We start from the raw sequence: 18,596 nt of genomic DNA on the forward strand, positions 1-18,596 counted from the left end.
TCGTTTGTATCTAAAAATAGTCAGTCCTGCATAGAATATGGCAAGTGTACTAGAGAACTTAGTTACCAGAAAGGCACAGTGCGTCGGTATAATCTGCATGAACTATGACTGAGTGCATGTCAGCTAGGGTGGCCCCTGCAACTAACCCACCCCGTTTTCCCTCTCCCCAACCCTCCTGGTGACATTGCAGGGCCCCCCATTTTGTGATGAATAATAAGAAGGCACGGATAACAACACTTACTTTTATAGTGAGATAAATGAGGGGGAGGCAAGCTCCAAGCTCTATGATAATGTCCAGCAGACATTACCCGTGGCGAGAGACAGACCAGCATCCCGCTGCTAGATGTCAGGCAGTACAAGATCTTTTCTTGTAGACATTGAAAGGGGGGGCAACGATGGGCTCAGCCCCAGTTGCTATGATGAGTTATTCTGTTACCAGCCATTCTGTCTCCATCTGCGGCAAATAACGGGAGTCTTCCTATTTTTACCAGGCACCCCAGCTGACCTCACCGAGGCCAGCGAAGCACTCAACGGATGAACAACAAGGACATCTACCAGTCCTTCTGCACATGTACCGTCTGTGACCGGGAGGGAGGCAGGATGTGCGTTCAGTGCCCAGCACCCATCCAGCAGATGCAGTGAGCATAGCGGTTGAATTGAAAAGCTCAAAAAAACATTTTCCCCCTTTTCTTTCATGGAGGCGCTGTTGCTAAATTGGACCCACCCCGACAATGTGTTTGACCCTAAGGCCAATTGGGGAGCTCCAGCCAAAGATGCAAATGCTTTTCGGAGACCGTGGGACTGTCGCGGATAGTTGGAGTCTATCCCCCCTCCTCCTCCATAAGCATCCATTTGATTCTTGCTTCTTGTTAAGCCTCTGTCACTACGCACGGTGCTGTGGACTCTTTATCATAGCCTGAGATTTTTTTCAAAATGCTCTTGGCATTTCGTCTTGCTGTAACGGAGCCTCTGATAGAACAGATTTGTCTCCCCATACAGTGATCAGATCCAGTATCTCCCGTACGGTCCATGCTGGAGCTCTTTTTGAATTTGGGACTGCATCACCACCCGTGCTGATCAGAGCTCCCCGCTGGGCAAACAGGAAATGCAATTCAAAAGTTCGTGGGGCTTTTCCTGTCTACCTGGTCAGTGCATCTGAGTTCAGATTGCTGTCCAGAGCATTCACAATGGTGCACTGTGGGATACCACCCGGAGGCCAATACCGTCGATTTGCAGCCACACTAACCCTAATCCGACATGGCGATTTCAGCACTACTCCTCTCATCGGGGAGGAGTACAGAAGCTGGTTTTAAGAGCCCTTTATATCAATATAAAGGGCCTCGTTGTGAGGACGCGTGCAGGGTTAAATCCGTTTAATGCTACTAAAATCGATTTAAACACGTAGTGTAGACCAGGCCTCTGTCTAGAAGGCTCATATTTGTTTTCCTGACTGTTTTTGATCCCTAGTGTTCAAGAAGCTACAGAACGAAGCAGACTTTCAGAGGCAAGAGTGGTTCAGGAAACAAGGTAATGAACAGTATAATCATACGCAAATGAAAGGAGTTCAGGCATCTTTTGGCTGATTAAATGTAGGAGCAGGTTTAAAATATGGTATTTTGAAATACAAATGCCTAGTCAATTCTAATTAATTCCTTACCTCATTTTTTACATAAAGAATAAAATCTGAAGAATAAAAGCCTATATTTCTGACATTATAAAAATAACAGTATATCTAGCAAGAAAAGTTTATTTGACTTGTCTTTTGTATTGTGATTATTGCTCATATGATTTTGTAAAAACTCATTTTAAACAGGTCCTCATTTTGTTGAGTATCTGGGATGGGAAGTTACTGCTGATTGCAATGTGTTGTTGAAATGCAAGGTAAGAGTTGGTGGGTTTTCAACACTGTTCAGATAGTTATAAAAGCAAGAGATATACTGGACTATACTGTGGCCAGTCACTGCACAGGCATGCAAGGTGGGGAAGAATGCAAAGAGGTTTCCTTTTCCTTTGTATTCCCCCAATGACATCTGGACACAGTCAAAGATTCTGTGCTGTCTTGAGCACAAACTGCTTTCTTCTTAATGCTTCCAAAGGGTGATCTGTGGGGAAGAGGCAGGGCCCTTCCAAGCAGAGCAGGTCAGAAGAAGGGAACACATACTATATGCCATTAAGGGGTGTCACAAACAGGCATGCTTCATCTGCGTATTGGATAGTGCCATGAGGAACTGAGCCTCTGACCATTGGACTTGGGTGATTTGGAATTTAAGGTTGACTTTGTCACTGTACTCCCCTCCTTCTGTTTTGGGCTCCATAGTGCTCCCACTGGGATGTTTTAACTCTATACCTCCCTTTCCTCAGGGATGTGCCTAGCAGGCACTATCTCTATAACTGATATGGTCAAGCCACTGTTTCTTTTAGCAGGAATAGCTTCTCAAGCTAACAGTAAAGTCTCAGTCTTTAAGTATGGGAGAGAAAGCGATCAGGAGGGAGAGTTAGCTCCTCAGGGCAGGGACTCTGCTTTCAATGAAGTTTGTACAGGGCTTAGTACAATGATACCCTGAACCTGAGCCTCTTGGTCCTATTGTGCTATAAATATTAAATAGTAAGGAGAACCAGGGAGCAGGGGTGAGAGAGAGGAAGGAGACTCTGTTCTAAAGGGATACCGAGCATTTCATCTCTAGGTCATAATGTTATAATTTGGCAGCTTTCTTGTGTCCTTTCTGAAATGCATCGGTGATATCAGTCCAGTCCCTAGTGCATATATGTACAATGCACAAAAACATTATGCTCTTGTGTGCTGTCTCAGAAGAAAGGCCACGTATATAATGAACAAGTAGACTGAACAACCCATTCCTCAATCCAGGAGTGGATAAAAGGGCTTTGTTCTCCAGCACTGTCAACCATCCTTCAGTCCAGGAGAAGCAAGCAAGATGTGCGTGGGGGGGTATCTCTCTCAGAAAGCTCTGAAGCCTTTTTCTGGTTCCTATTCTTTGCTCTGATTTGGGCAGAGTTCCTCTGGGTGGTGTCCACTGACTCCTTCTCAGAGCAGTGGAGATTATTCAGGGTTCTCTGCTCTGTGTTTCCCCTGGATCTCTCATTTCACGTGGGACCAGCAGCACTTTCCCTGTTTTTCACTTTTTGTCCCCTGTGTAACCCTTCTGCCCATCAAAGTTGGCAGGAACAAGGTTTAGGTTCATATCTAAGGGTTCTGTTTCAATAACACAATGCAAAACTGGCTCGAGCCCTCACCCAGTGACCTGGGACAATTACATACCACCCACCCTGGGTGCCTCTGAGAGGCAATACTTCCCCCCCCGCAAGCACGGAGTCTGAGTATAGCAAAAGCCTTTTCATAAAGGAGGGAAACAATGCGGTATTACGTTGGAGAAACACCACAAACAGGATTATAACACAAACCATGAGCAAAAGACCCACCCCCAAGTAAGTTTGGCAGTGTCTTTTTCCCCTCAGGGTCTTAAGTCCAGCAACCCAACAGTCTTCCCTCCCTCAGTTTCTGTCTTTGGTCTGTGCAGCCCCACCTCAGAGTTCAGAAGTTCATCTGCAGAGTTTACCTCCCAGCCTGGGTGGAAGTGGGGGAGGTACAGGAGGCTCTTACATGCTCTGCTACTTGGGTTAACTGCCGATTGCCACACCTCTCCATGGGGTTCTGCTGCAGTATTCACTGCCAGCTGCACCTCTCCACTCTGCTAGCTGCTTGCCAACTTGTCTTCTGGCCCCCCCAGCACACACTTAACACAGCTATCTGTGATTTTAGCTGGCAGCAAGGGAGCCCCTGTGCTGGTGCACCACTAGCTCAAAGTAGATCAAATGCTTTAGCCCAGGTATTAATGATTTCAACTCTATATATAATAAAACTCCTAATAAAATCAAAATTTGCTCTGTGGAGAAAGGAAGAATAAGAGCAGTCTTTCAGGCTCTTGGAAAGGGCTCACACTCCTGGGTACACATACATGTTTCCAGCATTTCTCAATCAATTGGGTGTTAGAACCCATGTCCCTTGCCTAGCAAGTGCTACTAAGCTGAGGGCAAGTCCCTCCATCATAAAATGTCAAGAACAGTTCTACTGTCCTTGATTCACATAATGAGGATAACAACCCTTTATTACTCCTGCCCCAAAAACAAAGAGACGGGATCCCACAGCAGCCAAAGTGACCATTTGGGCAAGCAGTCCTATCATGCTAGGCAGAGTGGGTGTGCCTATGCAAATAAGATCAGCCCCTGAAGTCCCTTTTCACAGCTCACCACAAGATGTCAGGGTAGAGCCCATTCTGACTCTGCTTACACCTGTAATCAGTTAAATTCTGGATTCTGTGTCCCCTTGTCATCTGAGGGGGTTGTGTCTTTCATTGATCTGGTGGATGATCCCAGAATTCACATAGGCTGATACACCTAGCACTCAATTCACTATATTAAAATAATAGGATAATACTGGTGTGCTTTTCATACATTTTAGGTGGCTAATATTAAGAAGGAAACGCACATTGTTTGGTACAAAGATGGGAGAGAGATAATGGTGGATGAGGAGCATGACTTTAAGGATGGCGTATGTACTCTGCTGATATCAGAGGTGAGTGACTCTTGGCTTTTTGATGTATAGATCCACTGTAGTCAGTTCAGTTCATAGATATGATCTAATCTTATATTCCAACATATCCACTATAGATAGGAACTGGGATACAGTTTATAAAGAAAAGGCTTACCTTGCATTTATTTTTTGGCTACAGCAAATTTCTATTTAAATCCTTGTGAATTCAGATTTTCAGGAAACTGTGAGAAAGAGCTAAAGAGCTTCACATTTCCCTTTTAAATCAGTTTAAAGAGCTGGAGGATTACATCAGACTGCAGTGCTGATTACATTAGAAATAGGGTAACCAGATGTCCTGATTTTATAGGGACAGTCCCGATTTTTGGGTATTTTTTTTATATAGGCTCCTATTACCCCCACCCCCACCCCTGTCCCGATTTTTCACATTTGCTGTCTGGTCACCCTAATTAGAAAAGGGTTAAACACTAAAGTGTGCTCCTATCAATTGGCGAGAGGAACCCTGGGCTTGTGCTTAAGGCACTACCCTAAAATTAATAAGATATTGGTTCAGTTCCTAGTTCTGCTGCAGGTTTCATGTGTGCTCTAGAGCAAGTCACTTAGTTTCTCTGTGCCTCAGTTTCCAAACTGTAAAAGGAACAACATTAATTCTATATATAGTGAGGATGAGTATATAGATAGAAGGTTAAATTTGGTGTCCATATGTTTTTTTTGCCAGCCACATAAATCACCAGTTTTAAATGCTACTGTTTGTTGTTATTGCTTTACAGTTTTCCAAAAAAGATGCTGGTATTTATGAAGTAATACTGAAGGATGATAGAGGAAAGGACAAAAGCAAACTGAAGCTTGTGGAAGCAGGTCAGGAGAACATTCTGAATGATTTATCCCATACTGGGTCATAAGTACCTGAAGTGACAGTGTTTCTTTGTCTGCACAAGAGTTTTGCATAGGCAAATTTCAGTATCTTTTTCAAGTGGTTTTTGCTTCTCCTGCATATTAAACAGGCTCCTAAACCAAAAGTTATCACAGATGCCATGAGACCATCCTGATGGTGACTTTTCAGTAACAGAGCATTCCAATGTACTTTTGTTAATTAGATTATTTGTAATATTTCCTCAGGATACCCCAGTTGAGGGTATTCACAATGATAACAGTTTTCAAATTGTGTGCTCACTACACTAAAAGTAATTCCATTAATGTAGAAGAAAGTTGTGGATCTAGGCCATTTTATGAATATGATATATTTTAGGTTCCTATGGGGATGCACTTTCAGATTTTTTTAATTAATCTGTTTTGCCAGTAATTTATTTAAGGGTACTTCTAGTCATAGAACTCTGTATATTTTAAAGATTTCATTGCTACTGACTGTGCCCAGTACATGGAGCAAAATTCATACTCGGTATTTAATACATTGCTATGGAAGGGCTAAAATTTCAGTTGAATAATGTCACCTTTAGAAAAAAGAATGTTGCCCTGTTTAGTAGTGAAGGATTTAAACATGGTGCTGAAACCATGGACTAGACAGGCAAGCTCTCTGAAAACACTCCTTAGCTTTGTTGTGCTTGAAACTGAGGAATATAAGGGTCTGATACATTTTAAAATGCAAATCAGATTTCTGTTAGGAACTCTTTAGAGGGAATGCATTAGAGCAGGGGTAGGTAACCTATGGCACAGGTGCCAAAGGCGGCACGCAAGCTGATTTTCAGTGGCACTTACACTGCCTGGGTCCTGGCTACCAGTCTGGGGCTCTGCATTTTAATTTAATTTTAAATGAAGCTTCGTAAACATTTTGAAACCTTATTAACTTTACCTACAACAATAGTTTAGTTATATATTATAGACTTATAGAAAGAGACCTTCTAAAAACATTAAAATTTATTACCGGCATGCAAAACCTTAAATTACATTGAATAAATGAAGACTCGGCACACCACTTCTGAAAGGTTGCCAACCCCTGCGTTAGAGTCATAACACTGCATGCCAAATTTTCAGCCTATTACTGAGTATGTTTGAGCTGTGGTCACTGAGTCTCAGCCTATGGATTTTGTTTCCACAGCTTTTGCAGATCTGATGAATGAAGTGTGCAGAAAGATTGGTAAGTATTTAATTCCCCTGTCAAATGAATGACTCGTGCTTCTTCATGAGTGGCAGTAGGGTTGCATAAAACATGTGCTCTTCTTTCAGCTTTATCTGCAACAGAACTGAAAATCCAGAGCACGGCAGAGGGTATCAGATTATTCTCTTTTGTTAATTATTACTTGGAAGATCTGCGAGTGAGCTGGTTACACAAGTAAGTGTATGATTTTACACATTCAACAGGAAGTGATATGTTAAAATACTGGGCCCTGTTCTCCTTTCATTTACTCCCAAGTAATCATGCGTAGCTCCATTGAAGTCCATGGAATTATATGAGTCTGTCAGAGGGGAATTGGACCCATTAATTTTTAGCAGTCTGGAGGAAGAACATGAGTAAAGTATTTATGACCAGAAGGTCCATGAAACTGAAGAACATTTGGAGTTCAGAAATGTTTAGCTCGAGGTCAGCCAGTCTGTCTCCCTGAATTGCACCTTTTTACAAAATTGCAGGTGCAGTACAGTTACAGAACTAACAGGTGCAATATATATCTCTGGTTTCATCCTTATAAGACCCCTTATCTAGTAAACTCCAACGTGTGCCTGAGGCAGTAAAAAAAAAAAAAACTCCACAAAACACAGACAGTCTCTACCTTGGAGAGCTTACAACCAAAACAAGACAGAAAATGAGATTTTTCAAACCTCATTTAAATTAATGGCACATGGGCATCAGAATCCCTTTGGCAGCTTTGAAATCTCAGCCAGAGTAGACAGAGTGCGCTGGGAAATCCAAAGGAGTGGCTGATTAGGATTATTTTAAATCTACTTAGTACCATCTTTACTTTCAGCTTTGCCAGGAGTCCCTACACATTTGAAAACCGGAAGCTAATATCAAATGCTGCAGATTTGTTGCTTGCTCTCACTCTCCTGTTTAATTTTTTAGAAACTAATTTTATGTTAGAATGATCACATTAATTCACCAAGGGTTAGTAAATTTTTCCCTGGCCCTCTGTTACATTCCAGGGCATTAGTTTAAGGATAAAAAGAAATTGAGCGACTGATTTGGAAATATACTGTTGCTACAAAAGCAGCTTTGTTGTCTATTCATGTCTTGGCCACTCATAGCCCCTTGTACAAACCCCCTTTTCACCTCATTCAGAAGCAACATGTGATAAGATAGAGATATGAATGTGGGATGCATTCTCGGGTTACATTCTGAAATGCATGGATCTCTCCCACCAATCCTTGAGTCTTGAGTTCTGCAGCTCTGGTCATGGAGGGCACATGTCACAGCCTCTCGGTGGGCTGTGAGGAGAGCTAGAATTGGAACAGAAAAATTCCATCTTGTGCCCCACTTTGGTCCTCAGCTTTCCTAGTATGACACAGTCTCCAGACAGAATTTGATCTAAAAAGTTTGAAATTTTGAATTCATAGCGTAGCACCACAGGAACCATTTGCAAAAATTCTCTAGTGCAGACATGGCCAGTGAGACCACAAAGGTCATTCACATTTATAATATGAGAAAAAGGAAGGGATAATGTTGCTTTTTATTTTTCAGTGATGCCAAGATAAAGTATACAGACAGAGTTAAGACTGGTGTTACTGGGGAGCAGATCTGGTTACAGATCAGTGAGCCAACTCCACAGGACAAGGGCAAATATATAATGGAGCTCTTTGATGGTAAAACTACACATACAAGGAAGCTGGATCTCTCTGGACAAGGTAAAGGAGTCACACTATAAATACCTGATTCTTCAGAGTTGTCAGTGCCGATATCTTTCACCAGCATTCAGAACAGCGGTTAAAGGTGTAGAGGGAAAGCTAATGGTGCTTAGATTAATTCTGGGATAGATTTCCACCCAGAAGGCTCTTGAGTCCTAAGGAGAACATGTGCTAGAAACAGGCTGCACCCGAGGTCCAACCTTTCCGTCCACAGCCATTTCTACTCACAAAACCCCAACTCCACATTGTGTTTGTGGGCTCTAGGTGATGGGGGAATCATTTAGCAGGGACAGATTAACTTTTTGTGGGCCTGGCTCCAAACAGATTTATAGGCCCCCATGGGGGCAATGGAACATGGCACAAGTGGGTGGGTGTCAATCCCCAGAGCAAGGGGCCAGCCAGGGCCAATGGGGCATGACCTGGAGAGGGCAGCCCCACACTACCCAGCCCAGTGAGAGGGCACTGTTTACAAACTGGCAGTTGCCAGATGCACAGTGGCCCACCTGGCCCTGTGCTTCCAGCATGCCCTTTCCCCTCGGGAGCAGGCCCATGCCATGCCACACATCCCCCCCTCCCCACCCAAAACACTAGAACATCCCCCCCCCATTCCCAATGGCAAGACCCCACCCCTGGACCCGCTATGCCCAGCGTGCCCCCGCAGACCCTGCCACAAATGCACAGTGCCTTGCACAAAACCACTCCTGCCCAGCACCCCCCTGCACATAACCCCAGCACAACTGCCCAGCACCCCACACAGAACCCCCACTCCCTAGTGCCCCAACACACAGAGATCTTCCCCGTGTCCACCCAGCACCCCCCAAGACCCTCCAGAGACCCACTCCTCCAAGCCCTGCCTACTGGCCACACTCACTGGCCCTGCTGGGAGGCAACTGTGTCTGCCGGGCTCAGCAAGCAGTGCATCCAGGGCTGGTTGCAGGGCAGAGAATTGCTCCAGTTCTTCAGGAATGGCATGATCAGCCAAGCCAGGGCCTGCTCTCCCCAGGCTCCTTTAGGACCCACTTGTCTGGAGGGGCCCAGCCAAGCCCCCTACACCTGGCTGAGATTGGCCAGGCTTCTGCATCAGTCCCAGGCAGCTCAGCTCCAGGGAGACAGGTGGAGCCCCACAGTGGGAAGCAGAGACTGCCCGGAGCCAGAGGTGCACTGGGGTCTGGTCGGGAGGCAGAGAGAAACCGGCGGGTGGGAGCAGGGGGTGGAGAGGAGCCCTTGGCTGGTGGGTAAGCAGGCCGAGAGAAGCAAGTGACTGGCGGGGTCTCAGGGCAAGCAGAGCAGGCCGGGGCCCCTTCTGAGCATGGGCCAGCTCCATGGCGCCACTAGCGCCATTGTAAACCCAGCACTGACATTTAGTGAAATAATTGTTTTCTATTCTGTGCCCTTTGCCCAGTTTCTGGCAAAAATTTTGTCCCTTCTTCTCACTCAAGGGGAGAAAGGGTTACATCAAACAGCATATGGAGAAGCTACAACAGGAATAAATCTTGCTGTTCAATTGGTTACCTGAGCATCAAAGTGAAACTTTGCAGTGGGCATGAAAATACTTGTTAAAAATAGATTTTTTTTAAATCCTGAAAGCTATAATTAATTTGGAACACTGCAGTTTTGTTCCTGAGGTATCTTTAGTGAGATAATCGTAGCCTCTCTTTGTGTGTTAAAGACTGATGATTTTTTATTATCATCATCACATTCAGCCCTCATTTACCTATAGATCACTTCATTTAATTAAACCTTTAGTCATTTTAAGTCTTGTATCAAAGCAAAGACTGCAAATGTTAATTTTTCTTACACTGATTACATTTTAATCTGCATCTTAAAATATAAATTACCTTCTTGTGATGACTGGTCTGTGAAAACTACCTTTAACATCAGTTTTTCTCTTTTAAAAGCTTTTGATGAAGCCTGTGCTGAATTCCAAAGATTAAAGTAAGTAAAGTATTATTTTGATACAATATGCTGCTAATAAAGCAAGAAACCGTACTCATGTTCACCTTGTTTAACACTAAAAAAAATCCTTTAAGCCAAACCCTGGTCCCACTGAAGTCAATAAGAGATTTGCCATTGACTTCTATTGGATGAGGATCTGAGTCTTTGTTAATAAGAAAAAAGTACTATCAAGTGATGTAGTGTGCAGAAAGCTTTTCCTTAAATGATTTAAAGCAGTCTCAAAGATTAGCCATTTGTTAGTCATCCTAAACTAATCTCAACTAAAATTTAATTTTCTTTTTGTTTCCCTCAACTACAGACAAGCTGCTGTTGCAGAAAGAAGTAAGTGAGCTTTCTTTTACAATGTTCTCCATAAACCGGTTATGAAGTTTCTTTCATTCTCCTCACTATGGTTGTGTGCATTTGATAAAACTAGTTTATCCTGACACCAAGGAGAAACAGGAAAAGTGACCTGTTTGATAGCTAATATTATAACAATCAGCTAGTGACCATATAATTATGGTTGTGTTACCTTTTTCCAGTCTTAGCTTCTGTTTTCACAGCCAAATAACTTTCCCTAAAAATTACCTTTGGAGCTGAAATTTCTCATGCCTGCTCTCAACACAAAAGTGACTTTGTTTTTAAAAGTCTGATGAAAATTATTTAGTTGTTTTTGAATTATCCTACATGGTAAATGACTTCACATCACAAGCGCCGATGAAAATTTTTACATATGGATAACTAGGCCAAGTCACAGGTGCTCTGGGAACCAGAAGTTTGAGCTTCCTGACATCTGTGCATTTAAAAATCTCAATCATAGCATTATCCTGAAGACACAAAATTGCGTCCAAAGAAGTGAGCTGTAGTCCACAAAAGCTTATGCTGAAATAAATTTGTTAGTCTATAAGGTGCCACAAGTACTCCTGTTCTTTTTGCGGATACAGACTAACATGGCTGCAAGACTGAAACAAAATACAGAGTAATTTAAAAAGAGAAAAAAATTATTTAATCATTAGTATAATTAACAAAGCCATTGTAAATTAACTACAAAGCTTAAGCTCTACACACTTTCCCTTCTATTTAAAAGTGCATGGGGTGGAACAGATTAATGCAACATCACAGCAAAGTCTCCCCTCTTTCTATGTGTTTGGGACCAGTGGAGAGATAGTGTAGGCAAAGATGGAGTCTGAAAAGGCAGTGGAGAGGAATTGGTATACAGCATTCTGAGTCCCTAACCCTAAAGATCCTGGCCAGCTTCTCCAAACTCTGCTGCAGCCCCCACCACCATGCACACCTAAACCAGTAACCAGTAAACATGCTGCCTGTAGATGTTGTTCCTCAGCTGTACTTTGACTCTGACTTTGGGTGGTCATGGATAGTGGGGAGAAGGCACGCCCCTGGGTATAGGTTAGCTCCCCACTCCTGCTCCTTCCACCTCTGGCTTCAACACAATTCTCCACAAAGTCTCTATTTTACAGAGAGGGAAGAGCACCTATGTTGAAGGGGAGCATTCCATGTAGCCACTTTCTGCCTCTTCATGGCTCCCTCACTACTAACAAAGGTTGAATTTCACTTCCGGAATAGCTGCAGCAGAGAATGTGCATGCTAGGGTCACTTATATCGGATTGCAGTAGGGTTTTGAAACTAAAAGCAAATGGCTAGATTCTGATTTTGTTTACACCAGGGTAAATCCAGAGGAATACCACTAAAGTCAATGGAATTATTCCAGATTTACACTGGTGGAACTGAGATCAGAATTTCTTTTTATTTAGATCTGAACCCTAAACTTCACTGGTTTCTGAGAGTCTCTTCTATTGGCTGCGACTCATGTCTTTTCATAGACTCATAGACTCATAGACTTTAAGGTCAGAAGGGACCAATATGATCATCTAGTCTGACCTCCTGCACAAAGCAGGCCACAGAATCCTACCCATCCACTTCTATAACAAACTCCTAACCTATGTCTGAGTTATTGAAGTCTTCAAATTGTGGTTTGAAGACCTCAAGCTTGTGGAGAATCCACCAGCAAGTGACCCAATGCCCCATTGCTGCAGAGGAAGGCGAAAAAACCTCCAGGGCCTCTGCCAATCTGCCCCCGGAGGAAAATTCCTTCCCGACCCCAAATATGGCGATCAGCTAAACCCTGAGCATGTGGGCAAGACTACCACAGCCAGCACTCAGGAAAGAATTCTCTGCATAACTCAGATCCCATCCATCTAACATCCATCACAGACACTGGCATACTTACTGCTGATAATCAAGATCAATTGCCAAAATTAAGCTATCCCATCATACCATCCCTTCCATAAACTATCAAGCTTAGTCTTAAAGCCAGATATGTCTTTTGCCCACTACTCCCCTTGGAAGGCTGTTCTACTTCACTCCTCTAATGGTTAGAAACTTCATCTAATTTCAAGGTCTAAACTTCCTAGTGTCCAGTTTATACCCATTTGTTCTTGTGTCTACATTGGTACTAAGCTTAATAATTCCTCTCCTCCCTAATATTGAATCCCTCTGATATATTTATAAAGAGCAACATATATCCCCCTCAACCTTCTTTTGGTTAGGCTAAACAAGCCAAGCTCTTTGAGTCTCCTTTCATAAGACAGGTTTTCCATTCCTCGGATCATCTAGTAGCCCGTCTCTGAACCTGTTCCAGTTTGAATTCATCCTTCTTAAACATGGGAGACCAGAACTGCACACAGTATTCCAGATGAGGTCTCACCAGTGCCTTATTAACCATGGTACTAACACCTCCTTATCTTTACTGGAAATACCTCGCCTGATGCATCCCTAAAACTGCATTAGCTTTTTTTAACTGGCCACATCACATTGGCAGCAGCTCATAGTCCATCCTTGATAACCAATACTCCAAGGTCCTTCTCCTCCTCTGTTGTTCCAACTGATGCGTCCCCAATTTATATCTAAAATTCTTATATTAATCCCTAAATGCATGACCTTGCATTTCACTATTAAATTTTCATCCTATTACTATTACTCCAGTTTACAAGGTACATCCAGAATCTTCCTGTATGATATCCGTCCTTCTCTGTGTTAGCAATACCTCCCAGCTTTGTGTCATCCGCAAACTTTATTAGCACATTCCCTGCTTTTTGTGCCAAGGTCAGTAATAAAAAGGTTAAATAAAATTGCGTCCCAAAACTGATCCTTGAGGACTCCATAGTAACCTCCTTCCAGCCTGACAGTTCACCTTCAGTACGACCGTTGTAGTCTCCCCTTTAACCAGTTCCTTATCCACCTTTCAATTTTGATATTAGATCCCATCTTTTCAATTTAACTAATAATTCCCCATGTGGAACCGTGTCAAATGCTTTTACTAAATCGAGGTAAAATTAGATCCACTGCATTTCCTTTGTCTAAATAATCTGTCACCTTCTCAAAGAAGGAGATCAGGTTGGTTTGGCATGATCTACCTTTTGTAAACCATGTTGTAATTTATCCCAATTACCATTAACCTCAATGTCCTTAACTACTTTCTCCTTCAAAAATTTTTCCAAGGCCTTACATACTACAGATGTCAAACTAATAGGCCTATAGTTACTCGGATCACTTTTTTCCCTTTCTTAAAGATAGGAACTTATGTTAGCAATTCTCCAGTCATACGGTACAACCCCAGAGTTTACCGATTCATTAAAAATCTTGCTAATGGGATTGCAATTTCATGTGCAGTTCCTTTAATATTTTGAATGAAGATTATCTGGCCCTCCATTTTGTCCCATTAAGTTGTTCAAGTTTGGCTTCTACCTCAGATGTGGCAATATCTACCGTCCCATATCCTCATTCCCATTTGTCATCCTTCCATTATCCCTAAGCTCCTCATTAGCCTTATTAAAGACTGAGGCAAAGTATTTATTTAGATATTGGGCCATCCCTAGGTTATCCTTAACCTCCATTCCATCCTCAGTGTTAGCTGTCCCACTTCTTCTTTCTTTCTTTTCTTCTTATTTATATGGCTATAGAACCTTTTACTATTGTTTAATTCCCTTTGCAAGGTCCAACTCTACATGGCTTTTAGCCTTTCTCACTTTATCCCTACATATTCTGACCTCACTAAAGTAGCTTTCCTTGCTAATCCCACCCATCTTCCACTCCTTGTAGGCTTTCTGCTTTTTCTTAATTGCTTCTCTGAGATGCTTGTTCATCCAGCTTGGTATACAACTCCTGCCTCTGGTTTTTTTCCCTCCTTTCTTGGGATGCAGGCTTCTGATATAATTGTCAGACTTTTACCTTGGAAACTTAGAAACATTGGGCCTGATTCTATATTTTTTGTGCACTCAAAACTTAAACTGAATTGAGTGGAGGTAAGGATAAGGCTTATACTTTAATTTCACTGAGGAGGTGATTGACAGTAAGATATTAAGATGTCTGCTTTTTGCAGCAGAGTGACATGATTTTACATGTATAAGTGGTGTGCAAGGAATACTGAATAACTCTCTTCATTTGCATATACAGAGACTTGTACAAAAATAAGATAAAAGAACAGCGCTAGAGGGGAAATGAAATCTGGGACAGAGTTATTTTTGCAGACATTAAAGGAAACTTCACTCATGTATTTTCAGATCGTGCCCGGATACTTGGAGGTTTGCCCGACGTTGTCACCATCCAGGAAGGCAAGGTACAGTAAATGAACTATAGCTTTATACTGTAGCTGAGCAGCTTCTATATCTTGCAAAAAAGGGGAAAACATAAGAATTATTTCAAAGGTTCCATTTTAAAAATGTGTTGCATTATTTATTCATTATCTATCATCTGTACATGACTTGAATTTTTTGGACAGATAAGTTTATGTATTTGGGGCAGTTTCATTTGTTAAGCATAAGATAAAAGTGAGATGACAATGCCAGTCAGGACTAAAATGTGAACAGTGTACTTCTTAGGAAATTCAGATGCAACCATATCTTTAAAAATTTACATTATGCACAGAGACTTCACAGTTGCCTTTTTCTATGGGATATTGAGTAATGCTGAATTCCTTACACCCAAGACAGCCAGTCAATCTGTATGGACAATGGTAGTCTCTCAAAGCATGGCACCAGTCAGATCTGGAGAGTTGGGGAGTAAAGTGTGGTAGAAACCTACACAACCTCCTACCTCACCATCCTAAGAGACAAAGGAGACTTCTTCTCTGTTATACTAGAGTAAATTTGAGATAAAGCAAATGAAGTCAATGTAATTACTCTGGATTTATAGTGATGATGATGATGATGATGATGATAAATCTACTGTTGAGTTTGACAGATGAGCTACAGTCACTTATTGTGAGTCCTTAGATGAGACCAAAGACCAATTTCAGACCTGCAACCCTGTCTGCAGGTGCCACAAGTGAAGACAAGTGTAGATGAATGTGCACTGCTTTTAGCTTTATGCCTTGCACATCTCTCCTTGATTGCAGCAATGCATGAGCTCTCAAAGTCTTTCAGTCCAAGGTGGCAGAGCTGCTGCTATGGTTCTTGTCATGGGCTAAGAGCTCCCATGTGTTGAGGTCAACATTGCAAGATTGGATGTTGGCTTTGAGAGTGTCATTTTAAGGGCAGATCAAGAGAACATTACAAAGAGTTCCAGTCCAATTCTCTACAACAGTCAGCCTTTGTATCTTATTGTCAAACATACTGACCACATGACTGCACCATCTCACCAACACTCTCACTATAAAAGCTTTGACGTTGCAGCTCTCAAGCACTCAGTGTTTGGAACCAAATCTTGCCATTTAATTCCCACTGTCTGCCAGAAACATCATAGGTGGAATTGGTACAAATATTGTATGTGGTGTTGATTAGTTGTTGAAGGGAATGCTATAGTAATTATATATTCTCACAGAGAATTCTTGCAACTGCAACAGAGTGGGGAAGAAGGCAGGAGGAAAGTGAGTGAATTTGCCAATTTTCAGCTGAAATAGTTCTTTTGCTAAGAGATGAGTCTGATATGCGATTGTGGTGGGAATACTTGGGTGATTATATCAGTTGAGAATTCTTTGCCAGAGAAGAGTTGAAATAAAACAATACAGATAAGTATGAGCTTTCAGAAGCAAAATGCAGTGATATATATAGAGAGATTGGTTGGAATTATGCAAAGTGAGCTGTGAAGGCTTCCACATTCATTGCTCAAAACCACAAGGATATTTGAGATATTGTGAATAGAGGAAGACTGGATGTTACTAAGAACTCAGAGCACTCAAGATGAGTATCTTTGGACCAACAACTATGGATTCAATAGGATGTTAAGAGACCTTGTTTTATTCATGAGAAATGTAGACAGAGTTGTAAAGTCTTTTACAATTAATATAGTACAGGGTTTGTGTAGAGTCATCTAAGTTGGTGGACTGGGTCCAGAAACAAGAGAAAAGTCTCCGCTCAAGTTTTGTTCAAAAGTTTTGACATAAAACAAAGGCTCAGAAAAATCTCAGTTTGGGCTACAGCCCTCTAGCAAATGGGTGTGGTACTTTGCCTCCTCAGAAAACTCTCACCTTCTCTTGCCTAGGTAGCTGTGTTTGTCATTTGCTGAGTTCAGACACCTGTCCTGCTTCATTACTTCACCCTATACACCAGAATGAGATCTACACAGGGAACACAGAAAGCTTACTGGTCATGAACTGGAGCCTCTGTGCTCTGTCAGTGAAGGAACGAATTGATGTTAGAGCAGGGCAATGGGAGGTTCACCCAGAGATCAAGGGAACAATCCAGATTTTATGTAGTAACTAAACTTTTATTTATTCCTGTATTTCCTATTCTGCAGCAACTGCCATCTCTTAAGAGCTTTACTCTTACCCCTTATCCTGTTCCATCCACTACAATGATCAGTCAATGCTGACATTTGATGTCATTGCTGGGCTTTAAATCTGACACATAAACCATTAATAGGGGACAGAGGAGTTCATCCTGATAACTTATTGTTTCAAGTTCTCTTTAGCCTCGGGCAGAGATGCCATTGGTTTATGTTTAGTTCACATTTGGAAGGTTATCTCTTCAGTCACAAGAGCTAGAAATTTAATCTCCTTTTTTTTTTTTAATAGAAAACTTAGTTTCTATACAATCAGACTGTGTCATGAAGTCTGGATCCAGCCCATGGCCCATTTGTTTGACACTGCTGTAGTGCAAGATATTCTTCCCCCTGTGTTAGATCAATGCTGGCAGTTGATACCATAGTCCTGCTCTCAGCCCATCTCTACACAATATCTACTAATACTATAGCTGCTAGAGTTCCCTGGTGCTTGTGAGCCATGAATACACAGACTGGGATTGATTCTGACCTCTGCAATAGGACAGAATAGGGGAGGCGCATGTCATTCTTTCACTCCAGCCTTCTCACAGAGTAGCCATAATCTAGCCCTGTAGGCTCATGATGTTGCCCATATAATTCAGTGTGTCCCAGCACATACATAATGAAACAATAGTCTCAATATTGTATGAATGGGTAATAAAAATTCACTCCAGGTTGAATCTTAGTATTCAAGATCACAGACAGGGATCTATTCTTCTTAAGAAAACACAATTATACAAATACACAATGTTCTGACCATTTTGAAATGAAGCTTGTGTAAAAAAATAGCCTTTTACTAACACTTGATGTATAATTGTAATTATATAGCTGAAATAAAGACTTGGTTAAAAAATATAATTTTGCTAGTCACCATCCTATAACATGAGCCAGGAAGTTTTCAAAAAGAAAAAGAAAAAAACCCCACCAAGAAAAAATTATATACATTAAAGGCATTCTAGGCTACCATATACAGTGAAGTTACAGTAACTGCTTACTTCCATATTGATAGAATTGTCTACTGAACAAATAGTACTTGTAGGGGTGGGAGTGGCCCATTTGTCCCCAGTGTGTGTTTATATTCTGGAGAGATGGGAGCATCTGTTTACACCTGGTGTGTAATTCATGCAACTCTTATAATCCCCAATGACATTTTAAAATGTAAAGTGAGGTAATGCAGGGTGTAGCAGTTACAAGGAGCCTTATGATGTTCTTTTATCGCAGTATACATAACAGCTGCTACATCTAGTGCAATCATATAAACTGAGGGGAGCAGATTTTTCATCCTTGACTTTGAATTTCCAGTGGTATGCAGATTTGGCCCTTTAATTTAAAAACATAACCATAATGTTATTTACATGCATTTTTTGTATTGAATTGTGTGTAGTGGAATATATGAATTGATGTTTGCTTTAACAGCATATGATAATGTTCCAGATAGACAAAGATGTTTTGCCACTGTATACAAAATGGTTCAGTCTTGTTATGTTAATCTGAAAGCCTAAATCTCAAATTCACAGCATGT

General features: G+C 41.8%; 1 protein-coding gene across 2 annotated transcripts in view; it reads left to right on the forward strand.

Annotated features, from left to right (window-relative positions):
- Positions 1-18,596, forward strand: part of MYOM1 (myomesin 1) — a 105,564-nt gene that overhangs the window by 81,207 nt on the left and 5,761 nt on the right. For both annotated transcript variants that reach the window (XM_075062950.1, XM_075062951.1), the window contains 10 exons: positions 1,468-1,527; positions 1,814-1,881; positions 4,478-4,591; positions 5,338-5,425; positions 6,624-6,662; positions 6,752-6,857; positions 8,199-8,362; positions 10,261-10,297; positions 10,617-10,639; positions 14,878-14,933. In XM_075062950.1, coding sequence (XP_074919051.1) covers positions 1,468-1,527; positions 1,814-1,881; positions 4,478-4,591; positions 5,338-5,425; positions 6,624-6,662; positions 6,752-6,857; positions 8,199-8,362; positions 10,261-10,297; positions 10,617-10,639; positions 14,878-14,933 — 755 coding nt within the window. The remainder of the gene's footprint in view (positions 1-1,467; positions 1,528-1,813; positions 1,882-4,477; positions 4,592-5,337; positions 5,426-6,623; positions 6,663-6,751; positions 6,858-8,198; positions 8,363-10,260; positions 10,298-10,616; positions 10,640-14,877; positions 14,934-18,596) is intronic.

The sequence above is a fragment of the Chelonoidis abingdonii genome, chromosome 2 (genome assembly GCF_003597395.2).
Source record: "Chelonoidis abingdonii isolate Lonesome George chromosome 2, CheloAbing_2.0, whole genome shotgun sequence".
NCBI lineage: Eukaryota > Metazoa > Chordata > Testudines > Testudinidae > Chelonoidis > Chelonoidis abingdonii.